The sequence below is a fragment of the Zeus faber genome (assembly GCF_960531495.2).
Source record: "Zeus faber genome assembly, chromosome: 3".
In the NCBI taxonomy this organism is placed as follows: Eukaryota; Metazoa; Chordata; class Actinopteri; order Zeiformes; family Zeidae; genus Zeus; species Zeus faber.
Genome location: NC_137190.1, coordinates 3640768 through 3658310, shown reverse-complemented (window position 1 = coordinate 3658310; position 17543 = coordinate 3640768). Strand labels below are relative to the sequence as shown.

Sequence of the window (17543 nt, the reverse complement as noted above, 5' to 3'; positions counted from 1 at the left end):
GAGTCATGTGTGAATACGTGGACATTCACTCCAAAACACAGTAGATACAGCTCTGGAGCCGCGTTACCACGGTGCTGGTGACGTCTGGTGCTGAACGGCCTGGACAGTGAAGAGCGACCAGACGACGAGGCATCTCCAAGGGTTTCTAATCTATATGTATCTGCTGCTGACATGGAAGGACATTGGTAGTTATTGGAGAACGTCATAGTATCTCAGTAGTATTTCAGTAGTATCGGAGTAGTATTTCAGTAGTATCTCAGCAGCATTGGAGTAGTATCTCAGTAGTATTGCAGTAGTATTTAAGTGGTATTTCAGTAGTATTTCAGTAGTATTTCAGTAGTACTTCAGTGGTATTGCAGTAGTATCTCAGTAGTATTTCAGTGGTATTTCAGTAGTATTTCTGTGGTATTTCAGTAGTATCTCAGTACAATTGCAGTGGTATTTCAGTAATATTTCAGTGGTATCTCAGTAGTATCACATAAGGATCTCCGTGGTATTTCAGTAGTATTGGAGTAGTATTTCAGTAGTATCTCAGCAGCATTGCAGTAGTATCTCAGTGGTATTGCAGTAGTATTTAAGTGGTATTTCAGTAGTATTTCAGTAGTATCTCAGTAGTATTTAATTGGTATTTCAGTAGTATTTCAGTGGTATTTCAGTAGTATTTCTGTGGTATTTCAGTAGTATCTCAGTACTATTGAAGTGGTATTTCAGTAATATTTCAGTGGTATTGCAGTAGTATCACATAAGGATCTCCGTGCTATTTCAGTAGTATTTCAGTAGTATCTCAGTAGTATCTCGGTAGTATCTCAGTAGTATTTCAGTGGTATTTCAATTATATCTCAGTCGTATTACAGTAGTATTTCAGTGGTATTGCAGTTGTATTTCAGTAGTATTACAGTAGTACTTCAGTGGTATTGCAGTAGTATCTCAGTAGTATTTCAGTGGTATTTCAGTTATATCTCAGTCGTATTACAGTAGTATTTCAGTGGTATTGCAGTAGTATTTCAGTGGTAATTCAGCAATATTTCAGTGGTATCTCAGTAGTATCACATAAGGATCTCCGTGCTATTTCAGTAGTATTTCAGTAGTATCTCGGTAGTATCTCAGTAGTATCGCAGTTGTGTCTCAGTAGTATTTCAGTAGTATTTCAGTGGTATTTCAGTTGTATCTCAGTAGTATTACAGTGGTATTTCAGTTATATCTTAGTGGTATCACAGTAGTATTTCAGTGGTAATTCAGTAGTATCTCAGTAGTATTTCAGTAGTAGTACTAGTTGTTGTTATTGTGGATCGTAACGCACAGGCTCCCTACCTGACTGGCTTTGTGGAACTGCTTCTTCAGCCCGGCCACCGACATCTCGAAGCTGTTTGTCTACTCTCCTCAACGTAGAAAAGCTGGGCCAAAAAAAACACACGGATGAAGCAACGGGGGGAGCGGGGAAGCAGAGCTCCGGGCCGTGCGGTGCGGGGATGGATCGCCGAGCAGCGGCCGCCCTCCTCGGCCAGCGCGGCGCAGTATGGCTGGTGCGTGGCTCCGCCGGGAGAAGCCTGTTCCTGCGTCCGGGCGAGACGAGCCCCATTGGCTCCCGGCGCCGCTGGAGGAGGAGACAAGCGGCGGAGCGGCGGAGCGGCGGAGCGGCAGAGCGGCAGAGCGGCAGAGCGGCGGAGCGGCAGAGCGGCGGAGCGGCAGAGCGGCAGAGCGGCAGAGCGGCAGAGCGGCAGAGCGGCAGAGCGGCAGAGCGGCAGAGCGGCAGAGCGGCAGAGCGGCGTCGAGCGCTGCGCCTGCGCGAAACGACGAAGCGGCGAGGCCCTTCGTCGCTCTGCGTGTCGTCATCCTCACCCTAACCATAACCATCACCATAACCATCACCATCACCATCACCATCACCATAACCATAACCATAACCATCACGATCACCATAACCATCACGATCACGATCACCATAACCATCACCATAACCATCACCATCACCATCACCATCACCATCACCATAACCATCACCATCACCATCACCATAACCATCACCATCACCATCACCATCACCATAACCATCACCATAACCATAACCATCACCATGACCATCACCATAACCATCACCATAACCATCACCATAACCATGACCATCACCATCACCATCACCATAACCATAACCATGACCATCACCATAACCATCACCATAACCATCACCATAACCATGACCATCACCATAACCATCACCATCACCATCACCATAACCATCACCATCACCATAACCATCACCATAACCATCACCATCACCATCACCCTCACCATCACCCTAACCATCACCATAACCATCACCATAACCATCACCATAACCATAACCATAACCATCACCATAACCATCACCATAACCATCACCATAACCATGACCATCACCATAACCATCACCATAACCATCACCATAACCGCTAGGAGTATGAATATCATCCTAACTCCAGACGCAAATGAATGTACACGCATCATCAGCAGCGTAATGGTGAACCGTGACGTCATCGTGATCAAACTGGGTTTCAGATTTTTGACAGACAGACGGACAGACAGACAGGCAGGCAGACAGGCGAGCAGGCAGACAGACAGCTAAACAGACAGGCAGATACATACTAAATAGATAGAAAGATAGACAGACAGACAGCCAGGCTATCAGCCAGACAGCTAAACAGACAGGCAGGCAGATAGATAAATAGATAGATAGATAGCAGACAGACAGCCAGACAGGCAAGCAGCCAGGCAGATAGATAAATAGATAGATAGATAGACAGACAGACAGACAGACAGATAGCTGGACGGATAGATAGATAGGCAGACAGACAGACAGACAGACAGACAGACAGACAGACGGACAGACAGACAGACAGACAGACAGCTAAACAGACAGGCAGTTGGATAGACAGGCAGGCAAGCAGCCAGACAGATAGATAAATAGATAGATAGACAGACAGACAGATAGATAGATAGATAGACAGACAGACAGACAGACAGCCATATATTGATGGATAGATCGATGGATATAAACTTCAAATTGGATATAGTGGTTTCTATGGTGACACACTGCTGCCCTCTAGTGTTACCATCAGTAACTCACATGCCGCTCCAAGCTGCTGAGCGACATGAGTAAGACAAAGCTGCCACTCAGCAATGTCTGTCAAACTAAAACATCATCTACACACACGTTCCTTTCTTAAAACTAGATTTGGCGCCATTGAGGGGGACCGAAATTAGGTCCGGCCCATGGACTACCAGGCCTAACTGTAATGTAATTCCTGTGTGCGTGATTGATTAATAAGATAATGAAGATGATGATGATGATGTATTATGATTATTATTATTATCATTGGTCCAGCCCACAATGCAAATTGTTATTGTTAAGATTTTTAGTATTATTATTCTCCTTGGCATAATTCGGGCTAAAAGTGTCTGGAACAATTCAACCACTGGAGCTACGGACAGGTGTCGCTAGAACTTGGACGTCACAGACATCTCTAGTTCAAGTTTCATCCAAATTGATGACATTGATGACATTTTACCGGAAGTAGCCAAACATTCATTCATTGCCGACACAGTAACGTTGTAAAACCTCCGGTCGGTTGGTGCAGCGAGATGAGTTTGTGGCGTAAGACGCTTTGTGACATCATCATCCAATTCACTATAAATGTGCAGGTTGTGGCTACGAACGTCCATTCACACTGTGTGAGCTGTGTGTGTGTGTGTGTGTGTGTGTGTGTGTGTGTGTGTGTGTGTGTGTGTGTGTGTGTGTGTGTGTGTGTGTGTGTGTGTGTGTGTGTGTGTGTGTGTGTGTGTGTGTGTGTGTGTGTGTGTGTGTGTGTGTGTGTGTCATCTTACCTGCTTGACGTTAGCGGGGCGTTTCGTTTGATAATTTATTATTTTACCCTTTTTGTAAATATAAAGGCATTCTGTTCCATGGAACCCGGTGCCGTTTCCCCTCCTGCGGCATCGATCCAGTCGTAACACAAACCGAAGGAGTTGAAAACAGCTCAAAACATATTTATTTGTGTCATCTGGTCCCAATCATGTCGTTTTATTTTAGTCCCAAACGTTAAAAAAGTGGATGAAATGTCTGTGAGGGACATGCAGTGTTGAATCCGTGTGAATGGAAGCGTGTCGTTGGGAACTTCCACGCGGACTGATTTCCTTCCACAGAGACACCGTGAGGCAGGACTCTGCGGACGACAGGAAGTAGACAGGGACCTGACAGGAAGTAGACAGACACCTTCTCATTTTGAGCATAAGGTCACAACACGCAGCGTGTATCCTTGTATTAGTTCAGCGTGGCACCAGGACCCATCGCATCATTACGTGAGTCCTTGCTGCGTTCAATGGAAACTTGGAAAATTGAACTTGTTTTAATAGTTTTGCTGATGTAAAGAGGTGGATCACTGGTGTCAAACAAGGGCTGGCTTTCAACATTGCCAATTGCCAGGTGATCTAACATCTATCTAACATCTATATAACATATATATACACCATATATAACATCTATCTAACATGTATATAACATATATATAACATATATAACATCTATCTAACATGTATATAACATATATATACCATATATAACATCTATCTAACATGTATATAACATATATATACCATATATAACATCTATCTAACATGTATATAACATATATAACATATATAACATCTATCTAACATGTATATAACATATATAACATATATAACATCTATCTAACATGTATATAACATATATAACATATATAACATCTATCTAACATCTATATAACATATATATACCATATATAACATCTATCTAACATCCATATAACATATATATACCATATATAACATCTATCTAACATCTATATAACATATATATACCATATATAACATCTATCTAACATGTATATAACATATATATACCATATATAACATCTATCTAACATCTATATAACATATATATAACATATATAACATCTATATAACATATATATAACATATATAACATCTATCTAACATCTATATAACATATATAACATCCATCTAACATCTATATAACATATATATACACCATATATAACATCTATCTAACATCTATATAACATATATAACATCTATCTAACATCTGCATAACATATATATAACATATATAACATATATAACATCTATCTAACATCTATATAATATATATATACCATATATAACATCTATCTAACATCTATATAACATATATAACATCTATAACATCTATCTAACATCTGCATAACATATATATATATAACATCTATATAACATCTATCTAACATCTATATAACATCTATATAATATATATAACATCTATATAACATTTATATAACATATATAACATCTATCTAACATCTGCATAACATATATATATAACATATATAACATCTATCTAACATCTATATAACATCTATCTAACATCTATATAATATATATAACATCTATCTAACATCTATATAACATCTATATAACATATATAACATCTATCTAACATCTGCATAACATATATAACATATATATAACATCTATATAACATATATAACATCTATATAACATTTATATAACATATATAACATATATAACATCTATCTAACATCTATATAACATCTATATAACATCTATAACATCTATCTAACATCTATCTAACATCTATATAACATCTATAACAACTATCTAACATCTATGTAACATCTATATAACATATATAACATCTATATAACATCTATATAACATCTATATAACATCTATATAACATATATAACATCTATCTAACATCTATATAACATCTATCTAACATCTATATAATATATATAACATCTATCTAACATCTATCTAACATCTATATAACATATATAACATCTATCTAACATCTGCATAACATATATAACATCTATATAACATATATATAACATCTATATAACATATATAACATCTATATAACATTTATATAACATATATAACATATATAACATCTATCTAACATCTATATAACATCTATAACATCTATCTAACATCTATCTAACATCTATATAACATCTATAACAACTATCTAACATCTATGTAACATCTATATAACATATATAACATCTATATAACATCTATATAACATCTATCTAACATATAACATCTATATAACATCTGTATAACATCTATATAACATCTGTATAACATCTATATAATCAAGGTAAATCAAAATGTATTAATCAAACGAAATTCGACTGTCAACTGTAGTTCTGAGAGGTGTGAATATACTGTACTGCGTTACAGTATACAGTTTGTACAGTATGTACTGGGTTACAGTATAGTCTGTACAGTATGTACTGCGTTGCAGTATACAGTCTGTACTGCATTGCAGTATACAGTCTGTACAGTATGTACTGCGTTGCCGTATACCGTCTGTACAGTATGTACTGCATTACAGTATACAGTTTGTACAGTATGTACTGCGTTACAGTATAGTCTGTACAGTATGTACTGCGTTGCAGTATACAGTCTGTACAGTATGTACTGCATTGCCATATACAGTCTGTACAGTATGTACTGCATTACAGTATACAGTTTGTGCAGTATGTACTGCGTTACAGTATAGTCTGTACAATATGTACTGCGTTGCAGTATACAGTCTGTACAGTATGTACTGCGTTGCAGTATACAGTCTGTACAGTATGTACTGCCTGCATTTATACGTGGTTCATTCTCAGATTTATGTCAGAGATACAGATGTTAAATCTCAAGGAGACTGAGCCTGAAATCCAAACAATAAAGGTGCAGAGGGCACAGGTCACGTCACTTCCATCAACATGTCAAGTACACGCTGGGATCAGGGAAACTTCATCAGCTGTAATATCTACGTCAAGGCTCCGCTTGGTGTCCGTTCAGCCTGAAGAGAAAAGCTGTTGTTGGAGCTTTTGGAATTAATTTCTCCTGATCCCAGCGAACGCGGTGAGTGAACATCACTCATCTGGGGAATGGGAAGTACTTTGGTTTCAGTCGCTTCACTTTCTTTTGTGTCCTGGTCACGTCCTGATTCCACCCTTGACCCGCGTCGAACGCAGCGGTGCATTGTGGGACACAGAGAAGCTGACGGTCGGTCGTTGACGCCTCTTCACTATTTGTGCGTTCCTCGTAATTGTGAGTGTTTTTCATCTTCCTTGTAACCGTTTCTCAAATAGGATACTACTTACTTCATGAATTAATAATGTTTGTTGTTTCTTTTGGCTCAATGTTTATTGACCCACGTATGCGGCGTAATTAAGCTAAATAGCAGCTTCTAATAACAAGGCTAGCAACCAGCCTTGGTGTTTCCACGGGTGGAATGTATTACTTAACTATATTATATCAACAGTATTTTTTTGTTCATATTCGTTGTGATTATTTAATATCCCGCTGTACATGTCATGTCGATGAGCTGTGTTTCAGTGAAACGTTTGCATTGTACTGTCCATTCCGGGACGTTCATGGTTCCTAGTAACGTCATGCACGGCGTCGTCCACCACGTGGCGCTGCGGGGCTGTTTTAGGTCATTTATCTCTGGTCGACGATTGGAAACGATCTTGTCTTTTTATTTTTATTTTTTGGTACAGTTTACATTTATAACAAACACTGATGTCGACATGTTTATGTCCCCCCCCTCATTATTTTGTTGAACCACGTACATGTACAAGTAATACCAATGCTGATGCAAGCGTTAAAGGAAGTGACTTAACTTTATTAAAAGTCCTGGAACTTTGAGAAGGAATTTGTTCTTCATGCAGGACGGGGGTGTCAGTGATCCCTCACCACAAACGACACCGTTCGCAGAGCTCTCAGCGACAGTGTTCTTCCAACATGCCTGAGCTGTTGGGCTGGATATCAGAATCAGTGACTTCACTGATTTTGTTTGTGTGTTTTTCTTCAGCGCCGGTGAGCGCAATGATAAACCTCCAAGTTTGTAGAGCGAAAGTAAATGCATCGCAGAATTTAATTGTCAGGATTTTTTTTTATAGGAAGCAAAGAGTTATGTTTGTCTTTGAAGGCAGTAAGTCACGTTTAACTGGGACAGTAGGTGCATTTAGGAACGTTTGGGAACCGCAGTCCAAAGCAAGGTTCTGAAGATGTTCGGTCCTACTTTTAATTTGTCTGTCGTCTTTTTCCTCCTTTCCATCCATCTCTCCCTTCACTCCCTCCCTTATCCTTCGCCCTCCCTTCTCTCTCTCTCTCTCTCTCTCTCTCTCTCTCCTATTCCTCCCTCCTCTGCCTCCCTTCCCTTCCTTCTCTCCCTAACTTCTTCCTTTCCTTCCCTTCCTCCCTTCTCTCCCATCCTCACGTCTCTCCCTCCCATCCCTTACTCACTTCTCTCCCTCCTCTGCATCGCACGGCGCTCAGTTCAGAACAGAAGTCATCTGCTGTCCATCTGGCTGCTGTGCCGGGCGGTAATACCCCTCGTATCCCTCCGGCTTCCCAAGAAACTGTGGACAATCCATTCTCTCCCCTCCGTCACCCCCGCTACGCCCCCCACCGCCCGGCCTGAGCCTCCTGCTCCACCGCCAAGCACCCCTATCCACTCCCAGCCTCCCCCACCCGCCCCCCGCAGGCCCCGATCCCCGTCCCAGGACCGAGAGTTGGGATCTGGTGTCAGTGCCCCAGAAAGACCCCTCTCTTTCCCTCTTTCGCTCTCTCTCCCTCCCTCTTTCTGGAACATATGGGAAAACAGCGGTGCTGTTGCACAGAGGGGCTCGGTTTCACTGTTTGGAATTCTCACAGTAGCGTGCACGTATCCGTTGCCTCCCAGGTGCCGTTTCGTGGGACATGTGACGTGCGAGCCCAGGACCCGCTGATCTATTCTCACGAAAAAGTGTGAGAAGATCGTGTGAAAAAATGCAGGAGGATATTTGTATTCATTTTTTTTGAAGTGGTAGCCTTGCGGTCAGACAGGCAGAGGCCCCCCCAAAAAAATCGAACTGTGTTAGAATGGCGTAGCGCTGTACTTGTTGGTACTATCATACAACGTACTTTAGTGATGGAGTAAAAAGACAAGTGCTTTTCAGACATAAAACATATGGCCGCTCCACTTCCTTTCAACACGTTGTCATGACGACGCCTCATCTGAACTTTTACCAGCCCCTCACAATGCAGTGTGGGATACACTGGCCAGCGCAGTGTGTAGTGATTGCATACTACAATGTTTCACGGTATATAATATGTTGTCCTGGTATCTGCTGCATCCTGTTATCAAATATTATAACACATATAATTATCATTACCAAACAACATAAAAACAAACCGGCTTTTGAATTGTCTTCTCGTTAAGCTTAAATTAGGTCAGTTCCATTATATCATGTCACTTAAAGAAACCTTGAGTTAGTTAATGGTAGAAATAAGTTAGTATGACGGGGGAGGGTGCAGGGGCACATTAATAAATTAAAATATTTTGATAATAAATAATGTTTGTACATTTTAAAGATATGCTATGTGAGATGATATTTAAAATATCTAATTGGGAACATGTCTCTCTATTTAGTCATGTTTGAAATGAACCACCATTATACTCTGTACGAACATGCAACAATACTCCGTGCCTTTGGAAAAAGTTAATAAAAAATTATAATTGAATTAACTTGCGTATAATAATGACCTTTAGGATTATATATTTCAGCTTGGGTAAAAACACCTCCGCAGATTATTGAGTTTTATTCCCTACATTTATCACATTTTATTACATTCATCGTTGTGGCACCGCTCTGTGGAATGACCCACTAAACCCTTCCTTGTCGTGCTAAACACGATGCCCCGGACGCTATTTCGGACGCAGCGTGCGTTCTGAGGCTCTGTGCGTCACTTTCCTGTAGTACACAGATACACCCCACTGAACCCCTGGCCCCGCATTTCATCCGACTTCCTCTGGTTTCACCTCCACCGCAGTGCGGTTCTCCACGCGGCCACATGCTTAAAAATAGCCGCGCACACACAGAAGTCTTTCTAGATCCAGATGCGGTGTGGAGGAAGACGAGCGAGAGCGGCACCTTCACATCGAGCGCTACATGCCGAGCGCAGGTGGGACCGAAATAACCCGCTGCGTCCTCGCTGAGTGCTACTACATTTCTGCAGTGTGCCGTGGATGAAGGATTGGGACCACTTGTCGGAACCGGGCTTTTCAGCTCCTAAGTGATGAAGAAGAGCGCTGTGGAGATACTAATGTACAGTAAATGTAATGGGTGGGTTGAATAGATGAGTTACGCAAGGCTTTCAGCCTCCTGTAGTAGAGGAGCACCCGGGCACGTTGCGTAACAGGTTCCATCCTCCTCGCTGATCCAGTGTGGGCTCCAATCGTCCTGCCGTCCCCGATCCATCGCCACCACATGCCCTTCCGCCGTGAGGAGGGATACGGAGGCAATTAAGGGGCCACTTAATAACGAACCTGGCCGGGTCGTTCGTTTGACGTGTAAAACCAGCAAATTTGATTTTCATTCCGAGAAGTGTTCTGCTTTTAAATGTAGAAAGTGACTTTTAAATGTAAATAAGTGACACGTAGAAATGAAAGCACTTTTAACTTTCTACTAAAGTAAAGTGTGTGTGTGTGTGTGTGTGTGTGTGTGTGTGTGTGTGTGTGTGTGTGTGTGTGTGTGTGTGTGTGTGTGTGTGTGTGTGTGTGTGTGTGTGTGTGTGTGTGTGTTTTCCTGGCAGGCCAGCGGAACCGAAATGGATCAAGCTGCGTCCTGACCCGACCACAATTCAGGACCATCCTGGTCTCATCATCCCCTCAGAGGCTCCACACGCAGCGCGTCCCTCCCACCGGCTCGGCTGTGTTTCGGATCGTGCCCATCAGGGGCCTCTCCGCCTTGCACGGAGCGTTTCCAGGCCTCCGGGGGAGGATGCCTCCATCACAGCGGAGAGGAGGTCGGGTCGACTTGAACACATCACACTCGAGGTGACTTCTCTCATTCTGGACTGGCGTTGGCGTGGTTACGCATCACTTGCGTTAAGGCACTCCGAGTTTATTCCTGACTTGTCCTGTGAATAACCGGAGACTCAAACAGTTAGGGCTGGGTGTGGGGGGCTGAAAGGCACGATTCGATTTCAATTCAAAGGCATTTTATTCATAAATATTTATATCAATTTAGGACCATAGTGGTATTTAGGTGAAACATTGCCACCCGACTCTCAAAGTATCAATATTACAATTTTCACATTGATTCAAAAATTAAAACAATATAAGTAATTTGTATCGGAGTTACGATTATATTTAACCCAGCCCTAAGAATCGTGCAGTTATTGGCTCTGAATGCTTCTGATTTCTTAGTCGTGATAATGACGCCCGACAAAGACGTGTTTTATTTTGGTTCATGACAGAACTGTTCTTCAGCTTTAAATAATAGTGAAGGTGAGTCTTGCAAACAGGTATGGCTTTTTATTAAAATGAATACTGTAACATTGAATCAACAGCAACATGAGCACATATCAACATGTCAGTTTTTGCCCTATTTACTTTTATAAATTCAAACAATTCAACAAACAAATGGGCCTGAAATCTAGATCAATGTAATTAAATACAGAATGGGAAAAAAAAAAGAATTCAGAATACCGTTCAAAACTGGACCGTTACAACATTGTGAAATAATCTCGTACATGACAATGTGCTGTGCTTGGAACCAAACACAAGCCAACAGATGAAATACAACTCTTAAGTATGTGAAATGTGAGTGATAAAACGAGGCTGTTTTATACAGTATATTTTTTTTGGTTTCTTTCAAATAACAAATTACTCTATTCACAGAATATACAATTCAATAAACATTTTATATACCAGTTGCTTCTGAGGGTGTGCTCACATGTGGGGCTGTCAGTACAAATTGCTGTATTTTTATTTTAGAGAAAGATTATTTTCATTATTATTATTATTATTATTATTATTACTACTTATTTTTTCTTGTTTTCCTCAGTGTTTGACTCATTCACAGTACAGTGGTATCCGTCTCCAGATGCTGCCTCTTTATGCTGGAGAACCACACCTTTAATCAAGTCTAATTCCTTGAGCAATTTCTTAACAAATAAAGATTTGAAAAATGACTACAGAAATATGCTTTCTTTTTTCCTCGTATCAGTCAAATGTTCTGTTTGAAAACGGAACCCACGGCGGAATACTGCTGTTAATCTTGTCATGAATATGATGAAGAGGCTGGGAGGTCGCCCTTTGTAATACTGCATAACCCCTCAAACAGCGTGGGGGAGGGGGTTCGAAATGAGAAAATAAATCTTTGGTCAAGATTAGCAGAATGCAACAGCAAAGACGAGGGAGGAACTGAACCACACAAATCAGATTGTACAACACCAAACAATAGCTTTTTTTTTTAAATTTTTATAACGTTTACAACACTATAGCTTCTCAACAAAGACGTTTCTTTCTGCTAAAGAGCCTGCTCTACACGGAGGAAAATGTCTGAACTCCACTGCTGCTTATTGTGCATCATTCACAGGGTCAACGTGGACAGCTGATACCAGGAACACCAACAATCATTTTAAAAAGTTGAATTTAGCCTGATAAAGTTGGACCATTGTGTAAAAACAGATTGCAGATTGTCCGAGTGGAACTTGAGGTCTAAATTGCGCTGTAATGTGATTAAGAAAATAAGTTGTTACTGCATTGAAAATAACATTTTGATTGTATAGGCTAGAAGAGTAATATTTTTTAAATGTTGCAGATTGTTTTTCAGGAAAGACAATTGTTTAAACACTGAATTGCAACACCAGGGGAAATCTTAGTAATGTTTCTTCATTTGAAGTGATCTGAAAATGGGGGTATACAACCTGTATTATCTGCTCATAAAGTGGTTAAATCTGGCACAACAAATGAGCTTGTTATTGCCAAAATTCAAAAGTCATCTATTCAAACGCCCCTTTCCTAACAAAGACAACAGTATGGAATTGTCTCCTTAAAAAGTGCTAAATGGAAAGACTGTGTTCAGCCCCCCTCCACACTCACATACTCTCTCTCACACACACATACACACACACACACACCCACACACACATACACACAGATATACACACACAGAGGAAAACGCCATCAAGACAGGTACAGTGAAGGAATCAGTCGTGTTGGCATATCAGCTACTCTGTCCTACTCTGTAACTGTCCAATTACTCGTGGCCCAGAGTGCTCCCTGAGCCGACTACCAGGTTCCTGTGGAGGTTGGGGTTCTGGCTGTGTCGGTTCCTGCTCCTCACTGAGGAGAAGGAGGTGTCGCAGCCCGGGACCTTGCATTTATGGAGCAGCCGCAGGTGGACAGTCTTGTAGTGCGCCCTGAATGTGCCCTTGTTGCTGTAGACCTTTTGACAAACGTGGCACGTGATGGGAGACCCTCCTCCTCCCGCCGGTAGCCCCCCGTGTCCCGTTCCCACACAGCTGAGGCCCCTGTCTGCCCCTGGCTCCAGCTCCAGCTCCTCGCCACCCAGCCTCACCCCGCCCATTCCGTCGCAGCTCTCGTCACTGTCCCCCATGGGCAGGGCGCCCTCCTCTAGACCCTCCCCTTCCTCGCTGCCATCCGAGTCCCAGGAGGAGCGGGCGCTCCCCCCGCCGCGGAGGGGGACCGGGGCCGAAGTGCTAAGATCCAGGACCGCCCCGTCCTCGCCTCCTCCCTCCTCTACTTCCTCCGTGTCTTCTGAGGGCGTGGCCTCGGAGCGCGCCGCTGCGTCAGCCTTCTTGCTCATGGGAAACACCAGCCCCATGCGGTTGTGTCCTCTGAAGATGACGGAGGCCTGGCTGGTGGCGTCCCTCTGCTCTCGTTCCCTGAGGAGCAGGTCCCTCTGCTCCTGGCAGAAGTCCAGCCCAACCGTGTCCCTCTCCCTGCAGGGCGAGTAGAGGCCGTGTCCCGACCCGAATGTGTCTTTGGTCAGCAACTTGTGATGCAGGTTCAAATTTGCACTGTGTCTGCGGACAGAAAAGATCCCGCATCAAATGTCATATTTAATGTACTCCACTAAATAAGTTAAAATTCGGCCACTTTGTATCCATCCGTGGAAATTTCAAGCTCTACATGTACATTTATTTTCAACTAAAATGTACTCCAAATGGAAACTGGGGATCTGTTCGGTTATTAAAAGATGAGATTTCAAGCCACACCAGTGCTGAGTCAAAGGGAACGTAATGACCACCCTAACAATAGTTTTAAAGTGAAGGATTTTTCCAGACAAATTTCTGACTCAATATACTTGTCTTCAAAAAAGAGGGAGAATGAAGAAATGGGTTTATCACAGTGTGTGTCAGCTGCTCACTTTGTGCCAAGACCATTTTAACAAGAGCTTAAAATCTTGAACTTTTGTCATGGAAATCTGTAATTTGTCCAAATGTATTCCGGTGTATTGCAGCAGGGAGTTTAACAGAAATACTCAAAAATTAAAAGAATACTGGAGGTGGCCTTTAACCTGCTTACTGAAGCCTATTTAAAATGATAAAATACAGGTGCCTCTAAGAATGTGTCAGTCATGTTCAAAATTTTGTTTAAAATGTTGTTTGTTTTTTTACTGCCTCTCACCTGTCACGACTCCTGCGGGAGGGGAAGGCAGCGTTGCAGCCGTCCACAGTGCACATGTGCATCTCCTTCAGGTGGACGTTGCGGTAGTGCATCTTGACGCTGTAGGGGTTTTTAAAGGTCTTGCTGCACAGCTCGCAGTGGTGCAGCATGTCTGAGTCGGACTCCAGCTGAGACAACCCCGAGTCGCCGTAGTCGTCCGCCCTGGGCTCGTCCTTCTCACGCTCAGGGAGCTGGAACACTCCCCCGTTCGTCACCCGCCGCTCTCCCTCCCCCCATTCGGAGTCACGCAGCTTGTCGTCCTGACGCATCAAGCAGAGGCACTCGGCATCCTCCCGCGATTCACTCTCTTTCAGCTTGCTGTCGAAAGGAGAGGAGGTGCAGCTGATGACCCCTTCCTCCTGCCTCCACCTCTCCTCTTCTAACTCCCCCTCCTGTCCTCCGCCCTGGCTTCGGGTGAAAAGGCGTTCGGCGTTCTCCTCCCTGTTCCTCTTCTCTTGCTCTCCTGTGGCCTGTGCTGCTCCTCTTCCGCCATCCATCTCTTCCCACTCCCTGCCGTGCAGAGTGGACTCATCCTCGGAGCTGCTGCCCTTGTCAATCCCATCGTCTCTCTCCACTGCCTCCTTCTCTATCTTAATTGGCATGCTGGACTTTCGAGACTTCTTCTTTGGTATCGGGTCTGCCATGCAGGGTACCGGCCCCATGGTGGGTTTGAGGGGAACTGAGGAGGAGAGCAGGGGGAGAGAGGGGAGCGTTCCGGGGGTGTTGGCCAGCTCCGCTGGGGTAACCAGGCTGCGGTAGAAAGGCAGGACTGGCTGCACCGTCTTCAGGTTGGGGAAGAGGATCCCGCTTTGGCCCATGCTTGGAAAGGAGCTGCTGTGGTGCTTGGAGCCGCTGTCCACGTGGCTTACCATGTAGCTGGGCACCGACTTGTGGCTCTCGACAGAGGAAACGGGCATGGAGGTGGAATACTCGGACCTCTTCTCCCCCTCTGAGCCTTCGTCGGCAGACAGGCTACCACGCAGGTCCTTGTCCCGATTGTTGCGGTTCATGGGCATGTGCAGGCGCGGGTTCGGGTTGGCGCTGTGCCGGTTGCGGCTGCGGAGCGAGCTGAACACCATGTTGCAGCCCTCGATGGTGCACTTGTGTTTGATCTTCAGGTGCACTGCGTTGTAGTGGATCTTCAGCGTCCCCTTGTCATAGAAAGTCTTTTCACAGGCACTACAGAAGACGCGCCCCTTCTTCAGGGATCCCCCCGCCCCTGCACATCCCAATGCTCCACCGCTCCGCTCTATGGAGCGCAGCTTGCTTTCAGGGGACATCTGCATGACCTCAGAGCTTATGGAAGGCGTGCAGGGCGTGGAGGGCCCGTCAGAGTAGTTGTCGCTGGTGGGAAAATCATCGGCCTCCATCTTGGTGGTCGCAGCAGATATGCAGTCCATGGGGTTTTCTGTTCCACGGTCCAGGTCTGAGGTGAAAGAGGCGGAACTGGACCCCAGCAAGCTGCCCTCCATTGGGGGCTGGGGCAGAGGGAGGGTGCTGTCCCTCCCGTGGTCGTCTCGTCTCTGGCTCTGCTGCTGATCCACTCCACCATGTCCCGGCTGGTGCTGCCGGTGCTGCTGCAGCGACCCAGGTGGTGAGCCTAGGAGCGGAGCGGGCACTGAGCCCAGCAGCTGGAAGGGCAGCATGAAGGCCATGCTATTAATGAAGTTCTCAAAGTGGTGCACGTTGTTGCCGCCCGGCTTCTCTGGGGCGACTCGTGGGGCACTGCGCTCGATGAAGGCGCGGATATCGGAGTTGGTGCGCGTGCTGGGCACCAGCACCGCTTGGCCCTCCTTGTCCTGCAACGCCATCAGCTCCACAATGGACTTGGTCTCGCCGAAGCGCAGGAACTGCTGCAGGGTGGCGATCTCTTCCTCGAATGTCATGATGGCCCAGCGGTCCAGAACCTTCCCAGCCACATCCTGCACGGGGGGAGGTTGAAGTGAGGATAGGCAAAATTTAAAAAAAGTGTTGCGTGGGGGGGCGGGGGGGTGGTGAAGTAGATTGGGAAGGAACGGGAAAGGGAGGGTAATGGGGAGAGCGATTTCATCATTAGCATTATAAGTGTCTGCTGGGTTGCTCATACATATTCACAGAGTGGGGCGGCTGATGGGGCTATAAGGCAGACTGACAGCGCTGCTAAATAAAGGAATCAGGTGTGGAGTTAATACAAGCAGGCAGGGAAGCCTCATTACACAGACACTCTGCTTTTCATCTTGCAGGTCATTTCTCTTCATTTAACTCATGTGGGTTTACCCACAGTCCACCAGCAGAAATACACGCCAAGACCACGTGTGCGCGCACATACACACACCACGCTCAGGGCAAAAAACCCTGTATGTTCTGGCACACACACACCAGAGCAGTTGAGGAGGGGAAAAAAATTGTTGTAGCGCATATGTATACAAATTTGGTACCGCACGCTCACACACGCGTGCACATGCACACCCACCCACACACACATGCCCTACAGTCGGGGTGTGGGAGATCAGAGGGCGCTCACATTGATCAAGTGGGTCCTCTTCCCCAGCCCAGCGGTAATCACATGTGAGTCGGGCGTCTTTGAAACTGAGGAGTGGTTTCATGCCGTAACCATGATTAATATTTCATCACAGAGCATTCGTTGGGGCGCCTGTCGAGGATTCTGCCTCCACGTTTGCCATTAGACAAGCTAACATGAATTTAACGCAGCCCGGCCTGAATACTTGATGGAGTACTAATCGAACAGAGGAGCTCGGAGACGGTGCTGGTGCCAGCGGCCTCCTGGCTGGCTGGCCTGCTTGGCTCCGACTCCGAAGCAAAGAAATAATATTTACAAATGTACCCAGAGCTGTTTGGAGACCTGCGCTGGAGCTGGAGTTGGCAGAACAGGCCTGGAGCGAGCAGGAGGTTCAGAGCTGCACCTCGAGACCTGCACGGCCTTGGCTCCACCATACCACAGCTCAGCACCGCTTCTCTCGCCTCCTTTCCTCTCCTT

At 44.6% G+C, this 17543-nt stretch overlaps 2 protein-coding genes across 6 annotated transcripts in view; both read right to left on the bottom strand.

Annotated features, from left to right (window-relative positions):
- Positions 1-1453, bottom strand: part of sh3gl3a (SH3-domain GRB2-like 3a) — a gene marked incomplete at its 3' end in the record, with an annotated part of 24813 nt that extends 23360 nt beyond the window's left edge. For all 5 annotated transcript variants that reach the window (XM_079997517.1, XM_079997519.1, XM_079997516.1 and 2 more), the window contains exon 1: positions 1312-1453. In XM_079997517.1, the coding sequence (XP_079853643.1) occupies positions 1312-1356 (45 nt within the window). In that variant the 5' untranslated portion in view covers positions 1357-1453. The remainder of the gene's footprint in view (positions 1-1311) is intronic.
- A 10023-nt stretch (positions 1454-11476) lies between these two features.
- bnc1 (basonuclin zinc finger protein 1) overlaps positions 11477-17543 on the bottom strand; it is a gene marked incomplete at its 5' end in the record, with an annotated part of 33008 nt that continues 26941 nt past the window's right edge. Inside the window, 2 exons of the mRNA XM_079997949.1 lie at positions 11477-13923; positions 14528-16488. Of these exons, the coding sequence (XP_079854075.1) occupies positions 13134-13923; positions 14528-16488 (2751 nt within the window). The 3' untranslated portion in view covers positions 11477-13133. The remainder of the gene's footprint in view (positions 13924-14527; positions 16489-17543) is intronic.